Source organism: Schistocerca nitens, chromosome 6 (assembly GCF_023898315.1).
Source record: "Schistocerca nitens isolate TAMUIC-IGC-003100 chromosome 6, iqSchNite1.1, whole genome shotgun sequence".
NCBI lineage: Eukaryota > Metazoa > Arthropoda > Insecta > Orthoptera > Acrididae > Schistocerca > Schistocerca nitens.
This window is the reverse complement of record NC_064619.1, coordinates 541,805,449-541,822,616: the sequence shown is the minus strand read 5'-3', so window position 1 is coordinate 541,822,616 and position 17,168 is coordinate 541,805,449. Positions and strand designations below refer to the sequence as shown.

At 39.3% G+C, this 17,168-nt stretch overlaps 1 protein-coding gene across 2 annotated transcripts in view; it reads left to right on the top strand.

Moving 5' to 3' along the window:
* The first annotated feature begins 951 nt into the window (after window positions 1-951).
* The window catches only part of LOC126262282 (focadhesin), a 298,944-nt gene continuing 282,727 nt past the window's right edge, over window positions 952-17,168 (top strand). The window contains exons 1-2 of one of the 2 annotated variants that reach the window (XM_049958798.1): window positions 952-1,053; window positions 11,866-11,969. In XM_049958798.1, the coding sequence (XP_049814755.1) occupies window positions 11,916-11,969 (54 nt within the window). In that variant the 5' untranslated portion in view covers window positions 952-1,053; window positions 11,866-11,915. Of the gene's footprint in view, window positions 1,054-1,204; window positions 1,343-11,865; window positions 11,970-17,168 lie in introns of those variants that run through there. The other variant, XM_049958799.1, reaches the window with a different exon arrangement.

Here is a 17,168-nt window from a genome sequence, read left to right as displayed (position 1 = left end):
TACTATCCCCGGGGTGTCAGAGCCTACTTGGATGAAAATCTGCCTGGATGATGAACAAGTCGAAGAGGATGTATTGGGTACCCACCATAGTCTCCAGGCCTTACACCTCTTGACTTCTGCCTACAGGGAACTGTTGACAGCAGTGAGCTTGTCGTATTGAGTTTTTTTAGTGCCACCATTTTCAGTTTTTGTCGTTTGAGTACGCCAGATATTTATGTTCATCCTGTGTGCGGCGGTGTTCCATACATTATAAAATTAGATCTTTGTTTTTTTGCTATGGTTAAGGTGTAATTTTTGGTTGCAAAATAGCAATCAGTTATTTTTACTCCAATTTACCGTATTTCGTTCTGTGATTTTCTGCCAAACATAATTACAGACATCAGGGACCTTGAAGAATGAAGTTTATCAACAAAGACAGCTACACTGAAAGAACTGGGAGATTCCACAGAAGTGTGGCTATCACATTGGCAGCACTGACAGCCGTAGTTCGGTCGACAGTTCAGCGGCATCGACGTTATATGGCTGCTAATGGGGCTGTCACTCTGAGCTATTTAGCATGTTATTATACAAAAGAAGTGTACTTCAAATTCTGTCCTTAATCTTCCTTCCTGTTTTTGTTATATCACGTTGCAAAACATAATTTTAATTTTAAATTCAGTGCATTAATGCGATCTTAGTAAATGAGTGTTTGTAAAATGATTCTTTCATATAGCGTTCATTAAAAAAATGACGATCATTCCACTTGGGACTTGTGGAGAGTACATTAGATTATGTTTCAGTTGTAAATATTTGTCATGCATTACGGTTTTTATGACACGGTCTATATACTGGGGGACTTCCTCACTATGGACAATTGGAATGAAAGTAAATCTAATCTAATCTAAACGAAGTGACTTTTCGTGAACTGCTGCTAGGCGACACTCGAATCGAACGGTACTAATCGATACTTGGAGAGCGCTAGCAGCTGGCGCAAGTTAAGGTTCAACTCTGATCTTCAGTGGGTGTGTATTATTGGAAAGACTTTGTGCCGTGTTTGATGTGTGCTGTTACGGGGTAAAAGAATTTTCAAATGTTTGCCCTGCATTAACACAAACAGAGAATAGTGTAAAAAGTCGTCATCTTTTGATTACGATTTCCCTTTCCCCACAATAAAATATAACAACGAATTAACCCTGTAACAATAACATTTGTGCGGCACGTGGGTCACACGCGTTTTAAAGAAAGTACTGTATATATAAAGCACCGTAATTCCTTTGTCGAAGGAGACAACCGAAACTTAATGTAGTTGATTAGTGCCTCAGTCGGAGAGGTATTTCATCCTTCAGTATTGACTAACACTCAGGTGGGCTGCGACGATCGCGTTTTATATGTAATAAAGATCGGTTCACAAATGTCAATTTTGGATACATATGAAGATACGGTCCAGTTGAATTTTAGGGACTGTACCTGTCAGTATTGTACTACTGTCCTAAAAGATTTAGCGTGTTTTTTTATTGTAACCGCATTGGCTGTTGACAACACTCCTCGAACGTATTTACACGTTGTACGTGTAAATTTCACATGAGATTATTTCAGACAATTGTCACTATGCCATATACACCTTTTATAACGAACGTTAGCAGAGCGCCACGGCACGACTAAACTATCTGTACTTTACTTAAAGAAGATAATTGAAACGTACTTATTTAAAATAGATGTTAATCTACTTCATACAGCCAGTGGCATAAGGAAACCAGTGATGGCACTGGACACTGAGAAAGGGTCACACAACTAAAAGGAAGCGATTAATTACGAGCTGTCAGGAATGCAGATAAAGACTGGCTTTACTGCCTGATACAGAACCATTTTTTTGCATAGTTTTTTCGTCATGTCATATACTTGTGTACTAACTTTTAAACATTGTTACTGTATCCTGTGGAAAATAAATGTTACTGATTGGTAAGAGTAGCTTCTTTTGTAGAGTAACTTTGATTGCAGAAACCTGTGTTTAAGAAATTTTTCGCCCAGGCTTATATCATTCTTTTTCTTATGAATTTTAAAATTTTCCCGGCGAATTGAATGTTCAAACAAATTTCAGGCTTGTAGCTTTTCGTCGTTATGTAATCCGACAATATTTCGACAGGGGACATGCCAGCTATCTTCAGGTGAACCATCACCAAGCCCAAAATTTGTTTGAACAACCTGACTTGATTACAGATATTTTGCAGTCATAGTTGGAAATTCTCTCCTCCCCTGGCCCTGTAGGAGAGAGGTTTGGCATTTGTGTCATAATTTTTTTCAGAATAACTACACCCTTCAGTGAATGTTATTTTATTCATATATTTTTTTCTACATCCAACCATAATTAACTGTATTGGTTGTGGAATAAGTTGAGTCATATATTAACAGTGTAGTTTTTATAAGAAATTGCTTCTGTAAGTTATTAATGCCATCAGTTAATTTACTTGGTGAAAAAGGCTTTAAATGTGCACAGTGCAATTGGTGTAAGAGTTGATAAATGTGGAGAAAAAAGTAACTGCTTCTGTGCTGCATTAAGAAACTGCACATTATCAGCATCTTGGTCAAATTCTTTAAAAAAAAGACACTTATGTTTGTTGATAGATAACAGTAGTTACTGAAGAATGGTCGTCTATTTACTATAAGCATCAGCATTTTCTCATGCTACTAGTGCAGATGTCCAGTTCTTGAATTTAAATATTCAAGGAATTTATAGTAGCGGATTGTATGATACCTACATTTACATTAATTTATTATTGTAAAGAATACCCAACTTTTGCTTTTCTTTTGTATTGTTGTTGATTAAATCTCATTAGACTTTGAATTGATGTTTTTTACTATCTAAGAATTCCACTAATGGATAAATGTACAGTACAGGTTATTCTTGGGTCCCCTTTGACATGCCAGTGTCATAATCAAACATTACTTATAAAACAATCTCTTAATCTCGGTGGATTAATATTTGCGTGGTTCAAGGATTAAGAGCATGCCAGGTATGGTAATTCGAAACATTCTGCTGCCGCTGCTATATTCAACTCTCTCTCTCACATGGATCATAACAGTGTGGAGGACCGATATGTAAGTTCAGGTCCACACATACATCTTGGACTTCTTATTTCAGTACTTTCACAGAAATGCCATATCCCATCAGTGGTACGGTCACTTGTGTTAGCAGCCAAAGACAGTATACCATTTTGGCTGCAATTCCTGACCAGCCTTCTATGTGGACTTGTTCACTAAACACCTATTCATGTAGATGAATGCACTGATCTGAACATAGCAATTTTCAGTGACTGTTTGCAACCCATGCCATCTGACACATCAACTCCTACATCCCACTATTGGTAACAACAGCTCCTCTTAATTGTGTAGATGAGAAGTGACCCTCCACTATTGAAGATATGGTTTTCTGCCACAGTCCCCGTTGCCTCACTCTCCAGGAGTCCGTGTCACACCCACCTCTGCCCCTCACCGATTCTTCCTCCAGCTGCTTCAGTCTGATCCTTTCACTTAAGTTTATTTTGTAGATCTATGACTCTGTGAATTATCATTCAGTGATTTGCTGAAACTCTACAGTTCTTATCTGTACCACAGAAAAGTTTCTTTGATATACTCATTTCTTCTTCCCTTGGTCTTACAGTCTTAGTCTGTACCCCAACCTGTCCTTCTCGTTATCCTTCACATTACGTCCACTAGTCGTAGGTCATTCCACCTGCTCCGCCTGACACAAACCTCAGTTTGTATTTATGGGAGGGGAGGGCAGGTGCCCAGAATAAAAATTCCACCTGGGATATTCCAGTATCATATCAGTGAGTGTTCTTACTTCTCACTTCTGCTGAGTAAATACTTTTAAAAATTTGGCCACATAGCTACAGAAGATAATTTTATAAAGCAACCAGGAGTAATCGTATGCAAAATAAGATACTACCCTTGCCTTCGAGTCAACACAATTACAGATACTGACGATTTCAAAACATGCTTAACTGAGCTACTTTATTAGTTCATCTTTGTGTCATCTCCATTTTACACATAGTGAATGACCATTACTATTTATTTATGCTCAAACAGATTATTCACATCTGCTTGAAATTACATAATATATGCCTAGATAAAGACAAACTGTGTGTTGTGAACCAATAGTGGCCTGTTCAGTTATCATCTAGGATCTATCTGCATGGTTGAGTCTGGACCTTGGCTCAGTGTGCTTGTTTTATTAACTAACGTATAAGGTTTTGAGCAGTCCTTTAGGCTCATTATAGATCAAAAGCAGGAGTGGCCCAAGCATGGAACCAAATGATTTTCCGTGTTTTTTGACACTTCCCATTCAGAGTTTAGTTTTGGTGCCATGATCAAGTTTGTGAAAGTGACCATCTGCTTTCTGCTATAAAGTTAAGACTCCAGCCATTAGGAAACCATGTCATAAACAATATTGTATTAATGTAATGAAAGACATTTTTAGCCTTGTTTCACAAACTTTATTATTACTGTATGACCTAGGTGTCGGGTTATAAGCCCATTTTCTAGAACGTAACTGATCCTCAAGCAAAGATAAATATGCCAACTGTTTATTCTATCAATTCTTGAATTACCTGTTGACAATTTTAACAAAATTACATATGGATTTACAAAATTCATGCAGATAGCATTTACAATAAAGATGATTAAATGTACATTGGAGTAGAGTTAAGCACAGAAATAGAATTTTTTGTTATGTTGATGAAGATACCAAGATTATTCTTCTAAGTAGTATTTGCAATATTGTGTAAAAGGAGTGAATATTTGAATTCAGTTTTTTAATGAGTAATAAATTAGGGGACACACACTTCTGTTCCTCAATTTCTAACTGAGTGAGCTTAGTGATCTTCCCTTCTGTGTGTAGGACTTCTATATCTGTTATGTATTTATGGTTTTTATTCATGTAGTTTTCAGCAAAGGATGAATCTTGCTTCTTTAATCCCCAATTTATATGGTGTTCTTTGAGCCTAGAGGAGATGATCCTCCCAGTCTGTCCAGTGTAGCAATACTGACACTGCTGGCAGATGAGCTCATAAACCCAACTTTTCATGATGTCTTGTTGTTTATTTTTTGAATTGAAAAAATTGTTCAAATGGCCCAGAGCACTATGCGACTTAACTTCTGAGGTCATCAGTCGCCTAGAACTTAGAACTAATTAAACCTAACTAACCTAAGGACATCACACACATCCATGCCCGTGGCAGGATTCGAACCTGTGACTGTAGCGGTAGCTCGCTTCCAGACTGTAGCGCCTAGAACCACACGGCCACTCTGGCCGACGATGAATTGAAGAGATACCTACCTACTGCCTATGGGACATAGAGAAGCCCAGAGAAACTCTATGCTTTTAAAATGTTGCATATCCTTTTTTAAGTTTACCTATAAAATGTAAACAGCAGTATTTTCTTTTCAGTCTGTCTATGCTGCCCACCGGTTGCATTAGAGATCTAGCTTTGCTTCTTCAGTTTTGTATTGAGAATGTTGTCAATAATGTTGGAATCAAATTCATTATTTGCGATTATTGTTTTTATTGTATTGAGTTTCTGGTCATAGTCTTCTTGGAACATGGGGACAGAAAGAAGAGGAATGCTGCATGTTTGTAAGCTGTAGGATGTTGAGATGAAGCTGGGATGAGTGTGTCAGTAAAGGAGTCTTTTCCATAAATTTTAAATTTATGGTTTCTATTTCCTATCTGTAAGCTGATGTCTTGGAAATGAATGGTGGAATCCCTTAACTTCATACTGACCTTTATGCTAGTATGCCATTGATTCATATTTTCCATAAACTTGTGGAGTTGTCTATTGGATCCTTTCCACATACAGAGAATGCCAGTGACATTTTTTACCAGTAGTTCACTATTAAGAAAAATCAGTACTCCACTTGTCCGTGAACATTTCTGCTGGCAAGGGGGTTAAGGGTAAGCCCATTGTCAGACCATCTGCTTGCTTATAATAGCTCCCTTGAAAGCAAAAACAGTTTAGATTTAAACATCATTCCACTATACTAATTATGTTCTGCTGTTCTTTTGGATTAAATTGTGTAAATACAATGAAAGTAACACAACATTTATTCAGTATTTCACATGAATGCTGTAGAACAAGCTATGTACACTAGGAGAGACTAATTTTGTGTTTGTTGAAATCTTATCATCTGTTAAATAAATCTAAACTGTTCTTAATGCTATATTTCCTTGTGAAATTCAGTTTATTCCTCAAGATGATGATGATCCTCCTGGTGCTTATATTGCAGATACCACTGGTTGCATTGGAAATTCTTTTTTGTGGAGTTTGGGTTTCTCATGCAGCTGTGGAGACCTAGGATTTATTTGAAGAATGCTCTTATGGACATATTCAGAAAAATGTGTTGGAGTACTTGTTTACTACCTGCTTCAGCTGATCTTTGTATTTAGCTGTTGCATCTTCTTGTATGTTTTGCAGCTACACTGCCTGGAAAAAAATTCCTTGTATAATCTGTTTTACTTAACGGCAGTACAGGCTCTCCTTTATCTGCCCTAGTCATGATCATGTTACTGCTTCCAGTCCTAGTTTTAAGTTCCTTCATGACTAAGAACTCATTGTTCTTCTTATATTGAAGTTGTTGTTGCTGTTGCTGTGCCTGCGCCTGCTTATTTTTTTTCTGCACTCTGTACTTTCATAGTCACCTTTCTGTAGGGCTAATTCTAGATCTACTCTTAGATGGTCCAACACTTGGTATCACGTTTGGAGTGTATGTGTGGCCTTTCGATTATAAATCTTCTTCTGGTTCTGTCAGGGTTAATGTTGATATGAAACCAGATGACTACTGTACTTAGTGAACAACATAGATAGACCGAAAGGAAATTGTGCAGTTTACCTTTTACAGGTAACACTTCAAACAGGATAAGCAACATTTTAAAAGCAAGGTGTTCTTGTGCTTTTCTATGTCCCATAGGCAGTAAGTAGTTGTCTCTTCAATTCAAAAGATAAACAACCAGATATCATGAAAAGTGTGGTTTATAAGATCTGCCAAGAGTGTCAGTGTTGCTATACTGGGCAGACTGGGAGGACAATCTGCTCTGGGCTTAGACAACACCATAGAAGTTGGAAGTTAAAGAAGCTAAATTCACTCTTTGCTAAACTTTACATAAAGAAAAATACCCAGTAGCCATTGAAGTTCTACACATAGAGGGAAAGGGCACAAATATTTCTCAGTTAGAAATTAAGAAACAGATGTGTGTATCCCCACATGACTGAATGAATGAACTCTGTTCAACTATTAAGCCCTTTTAGACATTATGCAATCCCTACTTAGAATCTTGGTGTCTTCATTCGCTTAACAAAAGATTCCGCTCCTGTCTGTGCGTTGATCTACTCCAATGTATGATTAGTTACAGTTATTGTAAATTTTGTCCTAATGAATTTTGTAAATCCATATGTAATATTGTCAACGGAGATAACTTTTACAGTTTAAGTCAAGAATCAATAGATTAAAAACTTGACATGTTTAATTTTTCTTGGTTCTCATCTTTGGAACCAGTTTTGTACTAGAAAATGGGCATGTAACCCAAAACTTAGGTCTACATTGTGTGATCATTTTACATTAGACCACTCTAGACAGGCATTCTTAGCTATCCCTTGCTCACGTTCTTGCACAGCTCAAGAACATCTAGCATGTCACCTCTAATATTCCTGAATGTATGCAGATCCTCCATATTATCTTCTCCGGAGCTATATCTTGCTGCTGGCTGCTGAGTAGGTTGTAAACATTTTCTTCTGTTACTTAGTGAAAATGATTGTCTTCCTGACTTTCGTAACTTTTTGTTCAGTGCTAGTAGTTGTTGACACTGTAGCAGCCAAATGAGCTCTGATTCCTATTATTTTAGAAAAGTGTTTAATACAAAACCACAGAAATATTTCTCTCTGCCATCTGTTCCAGATGCTTGTATCTCTGATTCTGTACCTGGTAAATTTATGTTTATCCCCATTACAACAGCATAGTTGGGGAATTCAGATGTGGTATCTCAAACGCTTTCTCTGAAGAGCTCCACAACTTCAGTACTTAAAATGAGTGGATCATAAAAATGTTAGCTTTTTTGCTTACTTTTGACACTTAGAAAGATTATGTTATGATTAAGTTTTAGTTGTTAAACATTTGTGAATTCTTTTTCATGATTCTTAGCCAATCACCTATGGCATCCACTCCTTTTCCAATGTAGACACTGAACAACAAAATTAAATGATAACTTTTTCAAAACCCTATAACTGTCTCTCATTGTGATGTATAAATTTGAAATTTGGCTGAAATGTGCCTACAATCTTCCACTGTAATGATACAAAATCAAGGCATCCTGCGATGTCACCCCCAGGCTCAGTGATGCTTCAAACAGTGAGTGTCAACACATGCAAAAATAAGGTCAGAGCTCAGAAATTCAGGTGAAATGTAAAATGGATTACTTGTGTCACATTTGCACCCAGTTTCACCACAGTTCTGCCCAATGCCACTGTGTCACACAAGTGGAAGGTTGTCGCAGTCCCTCTTACTCAAATTTTAACCCTTATTTTGACACCTCTGTGATGGAGGTCAGAACTGCAATGCTCAGTGTTGAAATCGTGCAGATTTCTTATGAGTGGCTGATGAAAACATTTCAGGCACACTGCCTCTCCAAATTGATACAAAAATGCCTCAAGGGGTGTTGTAAAGAGTGTCAGTGAAATTACCCCTTTCCTTGAGTCATTGGTTCCAACACATTTCACAGCTGAAAATGACAGTTCGCAGTGCAGTGAGCATCAGGAAGCTGTGCTTGAGAGCCTTTGACATTGCTGAGACTCTTGGACGTTTCAACCTTGTCTGGTAACATGGAATGTGATCACACCCTTTTGCAGTGCAGCGCGACAACAATTTTTGCTGTCCTGTACAGGCTGGAACCTCCAGAGACTGTTCAAAACCATTCAGTGTAATTTAAATGTGATACAAAGTAGCAAAGGGTACTTATGCTTTTTCAGCCCATCTGTTTTGTGCCTTCCTGTGGAATGTGGCAGGGTCACGGGGCAGTCCAACATTAACATAGTCCATGAATAAAGCAGCAAAGGATCCCTCTAAGACCATCAGTGTTTTTTAGTCATTAGTCTTTTGACAGGTTTGATGCGGCCCGTCACAGATACCTCTCCTGTACCAACCTCTTCATCTGGGAGTAGCACTTGCAACCTGTGTCCTTAATTATTTGCTGGACGTATTCTAATCTCTGTCTTCTTCTACAGCTCCTTCTAGTACAGTGGAAGTTATTTTCAGATGCCTTAATTGATGTCTTGCCATCCTGTCCCTTCTTCTTGTCAGTATTTTCCATATATTCTCTTCCTCACCAATTCTGCTGAGAACCTCCTCATTCCTTATCTTATCAGTTCACTTAATTTGCAACATTATTCTGTAGCACCACATCTCAAAAGCTTTAAGTTTTTTTTTTTTTTTCCCACTGTCCATGTTTCACTACCATACAATGCTTGCTCCAGACATACATTACCATAAATTTCTTCTTCAAATTAAGGTCTATGTTTGATACTAGAAGACTTCTCCTGGCCAGGAATGCCCTTTTCGCCAGTGCTAGTCTGCTTTTTACACCTCCCTTGCCCTGTCCATCATGGGTTATTTTGCTGCCTAGGTAGCAGAGTTCCTTAACTTCATCTACGTCGGGATCACCAATCCTGATGTTTAGTTTCCCACTGTTCCTGTTTCTGCAACTTCACATTACTTTTGTCTTTTTCGATTTACTCTGTGCCTATATTTTGTAAGCGTTAGACTGATCATTCTGTTCAGCAGATTCTGTAATTCCTCTTAACTTCCACTGAGGATAGCAATGTCATGAGTGAATCTTATCATTGGTATCCTTTCACCGGTGAATTTTAATTCCCCTCTTGAAGCTGTCTTTTATTTCTGTCATTGCTGCTTTGATGTATAGTACTTGCTGGCTCTTGCAATCTTTGCACTTGTGTGGATGATGTTTTTCCGAAAGCCAGATTGTGTATTGCCAGACTCGTACCTCCTACACACCAACGTGAATAGTCATTTTGTTTCCAATGCAGCAGAGTGTGCACTGATATGAAACTTCAGTGCACACTTCACTCCAGAGTGAAAATTTCATTCTGGAAACATCCCTCAGGAAGTGGCCAAGTCATGTCTCCGCAATATCCTTTCTTCCAGGAGTGCTTGTCTTTCAAGGTTTGTAGGAGAGCTTCTGTGAAGTTTGGAAGGTAGGAGACAAGGTACTGGCAGAAGTAAAGCTGTGAGGACAGGCTGTGAATTGTGCTTGGGTAGTTCAGTTGGTAGAGCACTTGGTTGCGAAAGGCAGAGGTCCTGAGTTTGAGTTTCAATGTGGCACACAAAAATTTTAATCTGCCAGGAAGTTTCATTTTGATACTGATTGTCATATACAGGCCCTGCTTAGATACTTTTTTCAATTGGCCATAGGGAGTGGGTCTGTTATTTGTAGAAAGTGATTGTTGAAAAGTCTAGCTACAGGTTTGTTGACATGGACCATCTGGTTGTTATCTTTAACTATTAGATCACCTTGTTTGTTGATAAACTTACCAGTTTTCTTTCTAACTATAAGTTTTTTACTTTGATTTTTAGAGTTTTTAATTTCTGATACAACATGCAAACTTTTTTTATTTTAATGGCCCTACACAATAAAGAATAATCCCTTTTATAGTATTAAAGTGGTTGGTCATTTATGATTAACCTGTTCTACATACAGCCTCTATCCCACTCATGCACTTTCAAGTCCTTTCATCTTCTCTACTTCCCTCTTTTTCTCCTCCCTTCATGCCACTCCCCCCCCCCCCCCCCCAAGCAGCACAACCTCCCAACAATGAACGTAGGAGTTCTATCCTGTCCCCACGACTTCCCTGCACACTCCCTCAGGAGCACTAACATCTTGCCCCACCCATAACCTGCTGTTCCTCCCCTTTTCTGGACAATGCTGCCTCCTTACCTCCACAACCTACTCCAGCAGATTGCTGCTCACATCAGACACATTAGCAGTAGGACCTCAGAATTCGTAGACAGTGGCTGTTAGTGTGTGAGTTGGCTTGTGGGAATAAACTGCTAAAATATTTAAACTTCGTGCATGTCAGTGACTCAGTGCCTTGTTAAATAGAAATCACCATATACATAAATTTTTCCTGTAACTTCTTTTCTTGTGGAAATATGTAAAGTGTAATAATTATAATTGTGCTGGTAGGCAGTAAATTTTACTGTACAGGCTTATGTTTCCATATGTTGTTCTGTGCAAAAGCTATTCATATGTATAGTTTAGAGTTTATCATTACTTTCGTGTGTATGAGAACTCCTGCTTTCTTTATATTGCTCCTGCAATTGTAAACTGCTATTTTTTAATCCTCAACACTTAACGCATATATTCCTGCATTTAATTAGTGCCCACATAGACACATTACATTAACTAGATTTCTTTTTCCTAATTGTGATATGAATGAATTTTTGTAGTTGGTACTCCAAAGTGTGAGAAAAATTAAAAGGGTGTTATGATCATTAGGATAACCTGCTGCTTGAGTAAAAACTATTTTGTTGACCACCATGCCAGTTTCAATTGCCCAAATCATCACCAAGCTTCTGTGTAACAAAGGATAGTTGTTACACAGGATTTTCTTACTGAAACAGTCTTCAGTGGGGACTTGTCTGTGAATGTTTAACTTCTCATTTCAAATCCCAGAATGTTCTCCTTCATGACGAGATTTACAAAACACATGTGTGAGTGCATGAGAGTGAGCAAGTGCTTTAGTTTATGCTTTGACCCGCAGTTTATTTAATGGTTTGTAACTTGGTTTTGTAAGTGTAAAATGAAGTATCTTGTCCTCATTACAGATGCAAGCATCAAGTTCCTGAACGTCACTGACACATCCCCCTTTTTCACAATGGAAGAAATAGAGTACAAACTGAAGCTGAAAAACACTGTCATTATAGTAAATGTGAGTCTTGGTTATTTTAATCTTCTCTCATAATTATTTTAATTTTTATCTTTACCTAAGTTGAAAAAGATAAAAGTTAATGAATTACTATGATATGCCTACATTTGATTTCATTTACGGATAATTCAAGATGTCCAGTAGGATACAGAGGCACAGCACTGAAAAGCTGACAGACATGTGGAAATCTTTAAAAACTTAGTAGCTTCTAGGCAAAGTACTTCAGGTTAACATGCAAACATGCACACACAGAACTACAGTTGTCTCCTAAAGTTGCCACCTGACTTGAACAACTATCTATCTTGGTGGCAACAATGCAGCTGAAAAGATAGCAGGGATTTGCAGGTGTTGTGGATTGGCAGGAGAGCCAACCCGGGAATTCTAGAGGAAGCCGAAAGGCACGCGTTTTAGCTCACGCAGGCTGGCGTGAGGTCTGGAACAGGACAAGGAATTTATCCTAGAAAAAAAGGATGTAGCTGGCGGAATACTTAACTTTAATCCATTAATGTTGAACGTAGCTCTTGTCTGTACATTTTTTACAATATCAATAGTAACTGAACATGGCGCCTTGCTAGGTCGTAGCAAATGACGTAGCTGAAGGCTATGCTAACTATCGTCTCGGCAAATGAGAGCGTATTTTGTCAGTGAACCATCGCTAGCAAAGTCGGCTTTACAACTGGGGCGAGTGCTAGGAAGTCTCTCTAGACCTGCCGTGTGGCGGCGCTCGGTCTGCAATCACTGATAGTGGCGATACGCGGGTCCGACGTATACTAACGGACCGCAGCCGATTTAAAGGCTACCACCTAGCAAGTGTGGTGTCTGGCGGTGACACCACAGCAGGCACTGCTGAATTTTATATTATTGTGATAAGATCTGCTATAGAAGTGATACCTAAATGAGAAATTCAGTTTTAGTGCATCTGCAGCAGTGTTAGCATATGTTTGCTTTTAGTAATTAAGCCACTTGTCACTTCTTTCACCTCTGGAAATGTTTGTTAACTTAAAAAAAAAAAAAACTGTGTTGCTCTTTGTTCGAGTCTTTTTTAGACTATAGCCCCCTGCCCCCCATTAGTTGGCGAATAAGTCAGTTCAAATGTGAGTGCTGTTCTCAGCTGCAGGTAGAGTTAGTTGCTGTTCATAAGCAGCTGGAAATCAGTCTGACCTGTGTCAGTTGATTGAAAACTGCTTTGAAAGGGTGTGGTGGGTGAAATACTGAGAGTCATGTACCAGAAATATGCAGAAATCAGAGGATCCATTACCAATCATCCACTTGACTGTGAGTAATATGCCAGTGGGAAGTCTAGGGTTCCTGCACAGGGGAAGCAGAAACCAGATAAACTTAGGTTATTACATTATCTCCCTAAGCATCAAGTTTGTGATGCTGTCTTCCACTGAAACTGAGCCAATGTGAGACACTTCACCTGTTGGGAAGCATGCTGTGACCATTGCAGGGGAATAGCACAAAGGGAGGGGAAGGGTGAACTTTTGCACTCTGTGTCATTGCCTGGAGGCCTCATGTTGAAGCAGTCGGTTAGTAACCACTCAGGGAAAAAGATGCATAAAAAGGCGGATTCTTGTAAACTTTGAAATGAAAAATATCTTTCTCCTGGGCTTTGAGGTCATATTCGGATCATCCAGTGACTTACAGAGAAGGGTGAGGAGGCACGCATTGCTCACAGAGTTTCAAAAAATCTCACAATCTGAAACATTGTCTGTAGAACTGATAGGGTCCCTCTGATTCTGAGCCATGTAGACGGCTGGAACTAGAGACTCCGAATGTTCTGTGGTGAACTATGTTGTGAATATCTGGACTTATGCTACAGTGCTGAGAACTGTAGGGCCCCCTAAATGGGGCAACGTTACACTACATGTCATAGGCTACTACCTAGGTAACTATGTATTGAGTGAACTTTTTTTTAGGTAACTCTCCACCCAATTGGGTTAACAATAGCTGTAAGAAATCCCAAAGTATTAGTGTAAGACCCAAAGGAATGGCGCTCATGGATGGAAAGATTAAGTTTCTGCTGATCAGTTGCTGAAGAATTTGCAACAAAGCAAAAAGCTGTGGAGCTCATATCATACAAGGTAGAGAAGTTGGCTAAAACCCTAAATTTACAACAGTGAGATTTGTTTTTTGTTCCAATTGAAGTGTATATTGGAAGAATAGGCTAACTGAAAAGGAATGTAGTGTATTTGCTGCAGTAGACACAAATTCAAATTAACTTGTATAGAAATTGAAGCTGCAAGTGAGCTTGTTTGGTCAAGACTCATGTCAGTACCAAGGATGTGATTAACTAATAATTGGACCCTTCTTTCAACCATTAGACTTGTCACCTAATATAACCAATAACTGTACAGAAAACCTCACTTTGTTAGTACGATTTTTCTCCAATGGCACTATCGTCATCAGAGGAGACTTGATTCATCCAGTAATCAATCTGCGTCTATACCCTGTAATACACTCTGAAGTTCATGATAGAAGTTGCTTCCCATTGTATCAGTTATTAGAGGTTTTTGCCATTCCATTGACATATGGAGCACAGGAAAAATAATTGCTTAAATGCCCCTGTGTACTGTAATTAGCTTAATCTTGTCTTTGGAGTTACTACATGAATGATACAAAGGATGTTGTAGTATATTCCTAGAGTCATCACATAAAGATGATTCTTGAAACTTACAAAGTAAGCTTTCAAAGAATAGTTTGTGTCTGTCTTTAAGCATTTGCCAGTTCAGTTCTTTCAGCATCACAGTGATACTTTTTTATGAGTCAAACAACTCTGTGACATTTGTGTTGCCTTTCTTTGTATATGTGCAATGGCCCGTGTTAGACCTATTTGGTATGGGCCCCATGCTATTCAGCAACATTCTAGGACAGATCACATGAGCATTCTATAAACAATCTCCTTTGTGGATTGATAGCATTTCCCATATTTTACCAGTGAACAAAAGTCTGCCACATGCTTTACCTTTGACTGGATCTATGTGGTATTGCCATTTCATATTCCTACAAATTGTTACACCCAGTTATTTGTATGAGTCGACTGATTCGGACTGTATATCATTTATATAATAATTTTAGTGTGCTAAATGTTTTCATATTGTGAAGTATGAAGTTTTACATTTCTGAATGTGTAAAATAAAGTTGCCAATCTTCACACCACTTGAAAAAATCTTATCAAGATCTGCTGAAGATTTGTGCAGCTTTCTTTAGACAGTACTTCATTACAGACAACTGCATCCCAAGGGTCCCAAGACTTTGCCCTGGGCACACCTGAAGTTACTTCTACATCAGTCAATGACTCTCCATAAAAGATGACAAATTGCATTCTCTCTACCAATAAATCTTCAACCTCATCACAAAACGCACTTCTAAAGCATATTTGTGGTACTGAGTCAAGTGCATTTCAAAAGTTAACAAATACTGCATCAACCTGAGTGTCTCAATCCATGGCTCTCAGGATGTCATGTGAGAAAAGCCTTCAGGGACTCAGCATTTGTTTGCTGCATATGGACTTGGTGACCTAGGGGTTCCTGAGCTGGGGACTGTTAAGCTCCACCAGTCCCCTGCCACCATAAACTCTGAGCATGCTTCGGCAACCTCTGGGGAACCTGCCGCACCTCAGTTGTATAAGGCTTACTCAGGCAAGTGGAGCTCTGTCTGAGTGGACCTTTATTTCCATAGCTGCTCGTGGGACTGAGATGGAACCCGCGAAATCATCTTCTTCTCCTCCCAGCAGGAAGGGTGTACCACCTGGGAGTTCTCACACCCATTCATCAAAAAGAATGAGGGAGGCTAGTCTTCCTGATAATCAACTTGTTGTCAGTAACGGGGCTCAAGAAGTCATGAATCACATATATATCCGTAAAGGCTTAGAAGGGCTGGCTGGTACCCTAAAGTGTATTAAGCGGATGCGAAATGGTTCCTTACTTGTTGAGACTAACCGGACTAAGCAAGTGGAACTCCTTAAGAAGTTACAGAAATTGAGTGAGTACATCATCGTTGTTGAGTTGCATAACTCCCTTAACTTCGGCAAAGGTGTGGTAACCTGCCATGATATTATGGATATAGATGTTGCTGAACTCAAACAAGAATGGACACCACAGGGGATCATAGATGTGGAACAAAGGACACGCAAGAACAATGGAGAGACTGAGAAGGATGCCACTTTTATTGTGACCTTCAATTCTCCAACACTACCTGAACACATCATGGCAGGTTGCCTCCGACTTAGGGTTTGACCCTGTGTACCTAACCCTATGTGATGCTTCAAATGCCAGTGTTTTAGCTATACAGTGCTGAGTTGCAGAGGTGAAGCAACTTGTGGGAAGTGTGGAAAGGCAGCCCATGAAGCTGGGACTGACTGTCCATCTACAGCAGTCTGCATTAACTGCTCTGTGAGTCACCCAGTCTGGAGCCGAGCCTGCCATGTTTTTCAGAGGAACGTAAAATTCAGGAAATCAAAGTGACCAAGTGGATCCCCTGCGGAGAAGCCGAAAACGACTATCAGGTGATGAAACCTCCTGTCTTGATCACTTATGCTTCGTTGGTGCAGAAACCTATGACTCAGATGTTCCAGTGTTCCATTATCCACCTCCAGCACTTGTACTTGCACCTGTATGTGCCAAAGTAAAGTGAAAGACATAGCGATCCAGACAGCTACAACAGAAGAAACCAGTAATACTTCCACGGTGCACAGCCCGAAGGCACCCCAAAAGCAGAGTGCCCCTCAACACCAAGTTTCTTAAAAAAAGAAGTGGGAAAGGGAGCAGGGAAAGAATCCCAACATTTGGTACGAAAGCTGACCAGGCGCCATCAGACGTAATTCTGGCAGCACGTCTGACTGATGATGACGACATCATGGATTTTGATGCCTAGCCACCAGAACAAGTCAGCTCTAAAATCCACCTCGCTCTACAAGTGCCTCACCACTCCAGCACAAAGACAGGGATAAGTCAAGACCTCCAATGGAATACAAATGGATACAGGACTCTTCTGTAGGAACTGAGACTCCTTGTACAGAACAGATCCATTTGCCTCTGCCTTCAAGAGACTCATTTTAAATAGACTGACACTCCTGTACTTGGAGGCTATCACCTTTATAGAAACGGCGGCCTTACTGGTAAGAGGGCAAAGGGTGGGGTTATAGTGTTTGTAAAGGACACTTTTCACTCTTCACCTACTCTCTTAACAACATTACAAGCG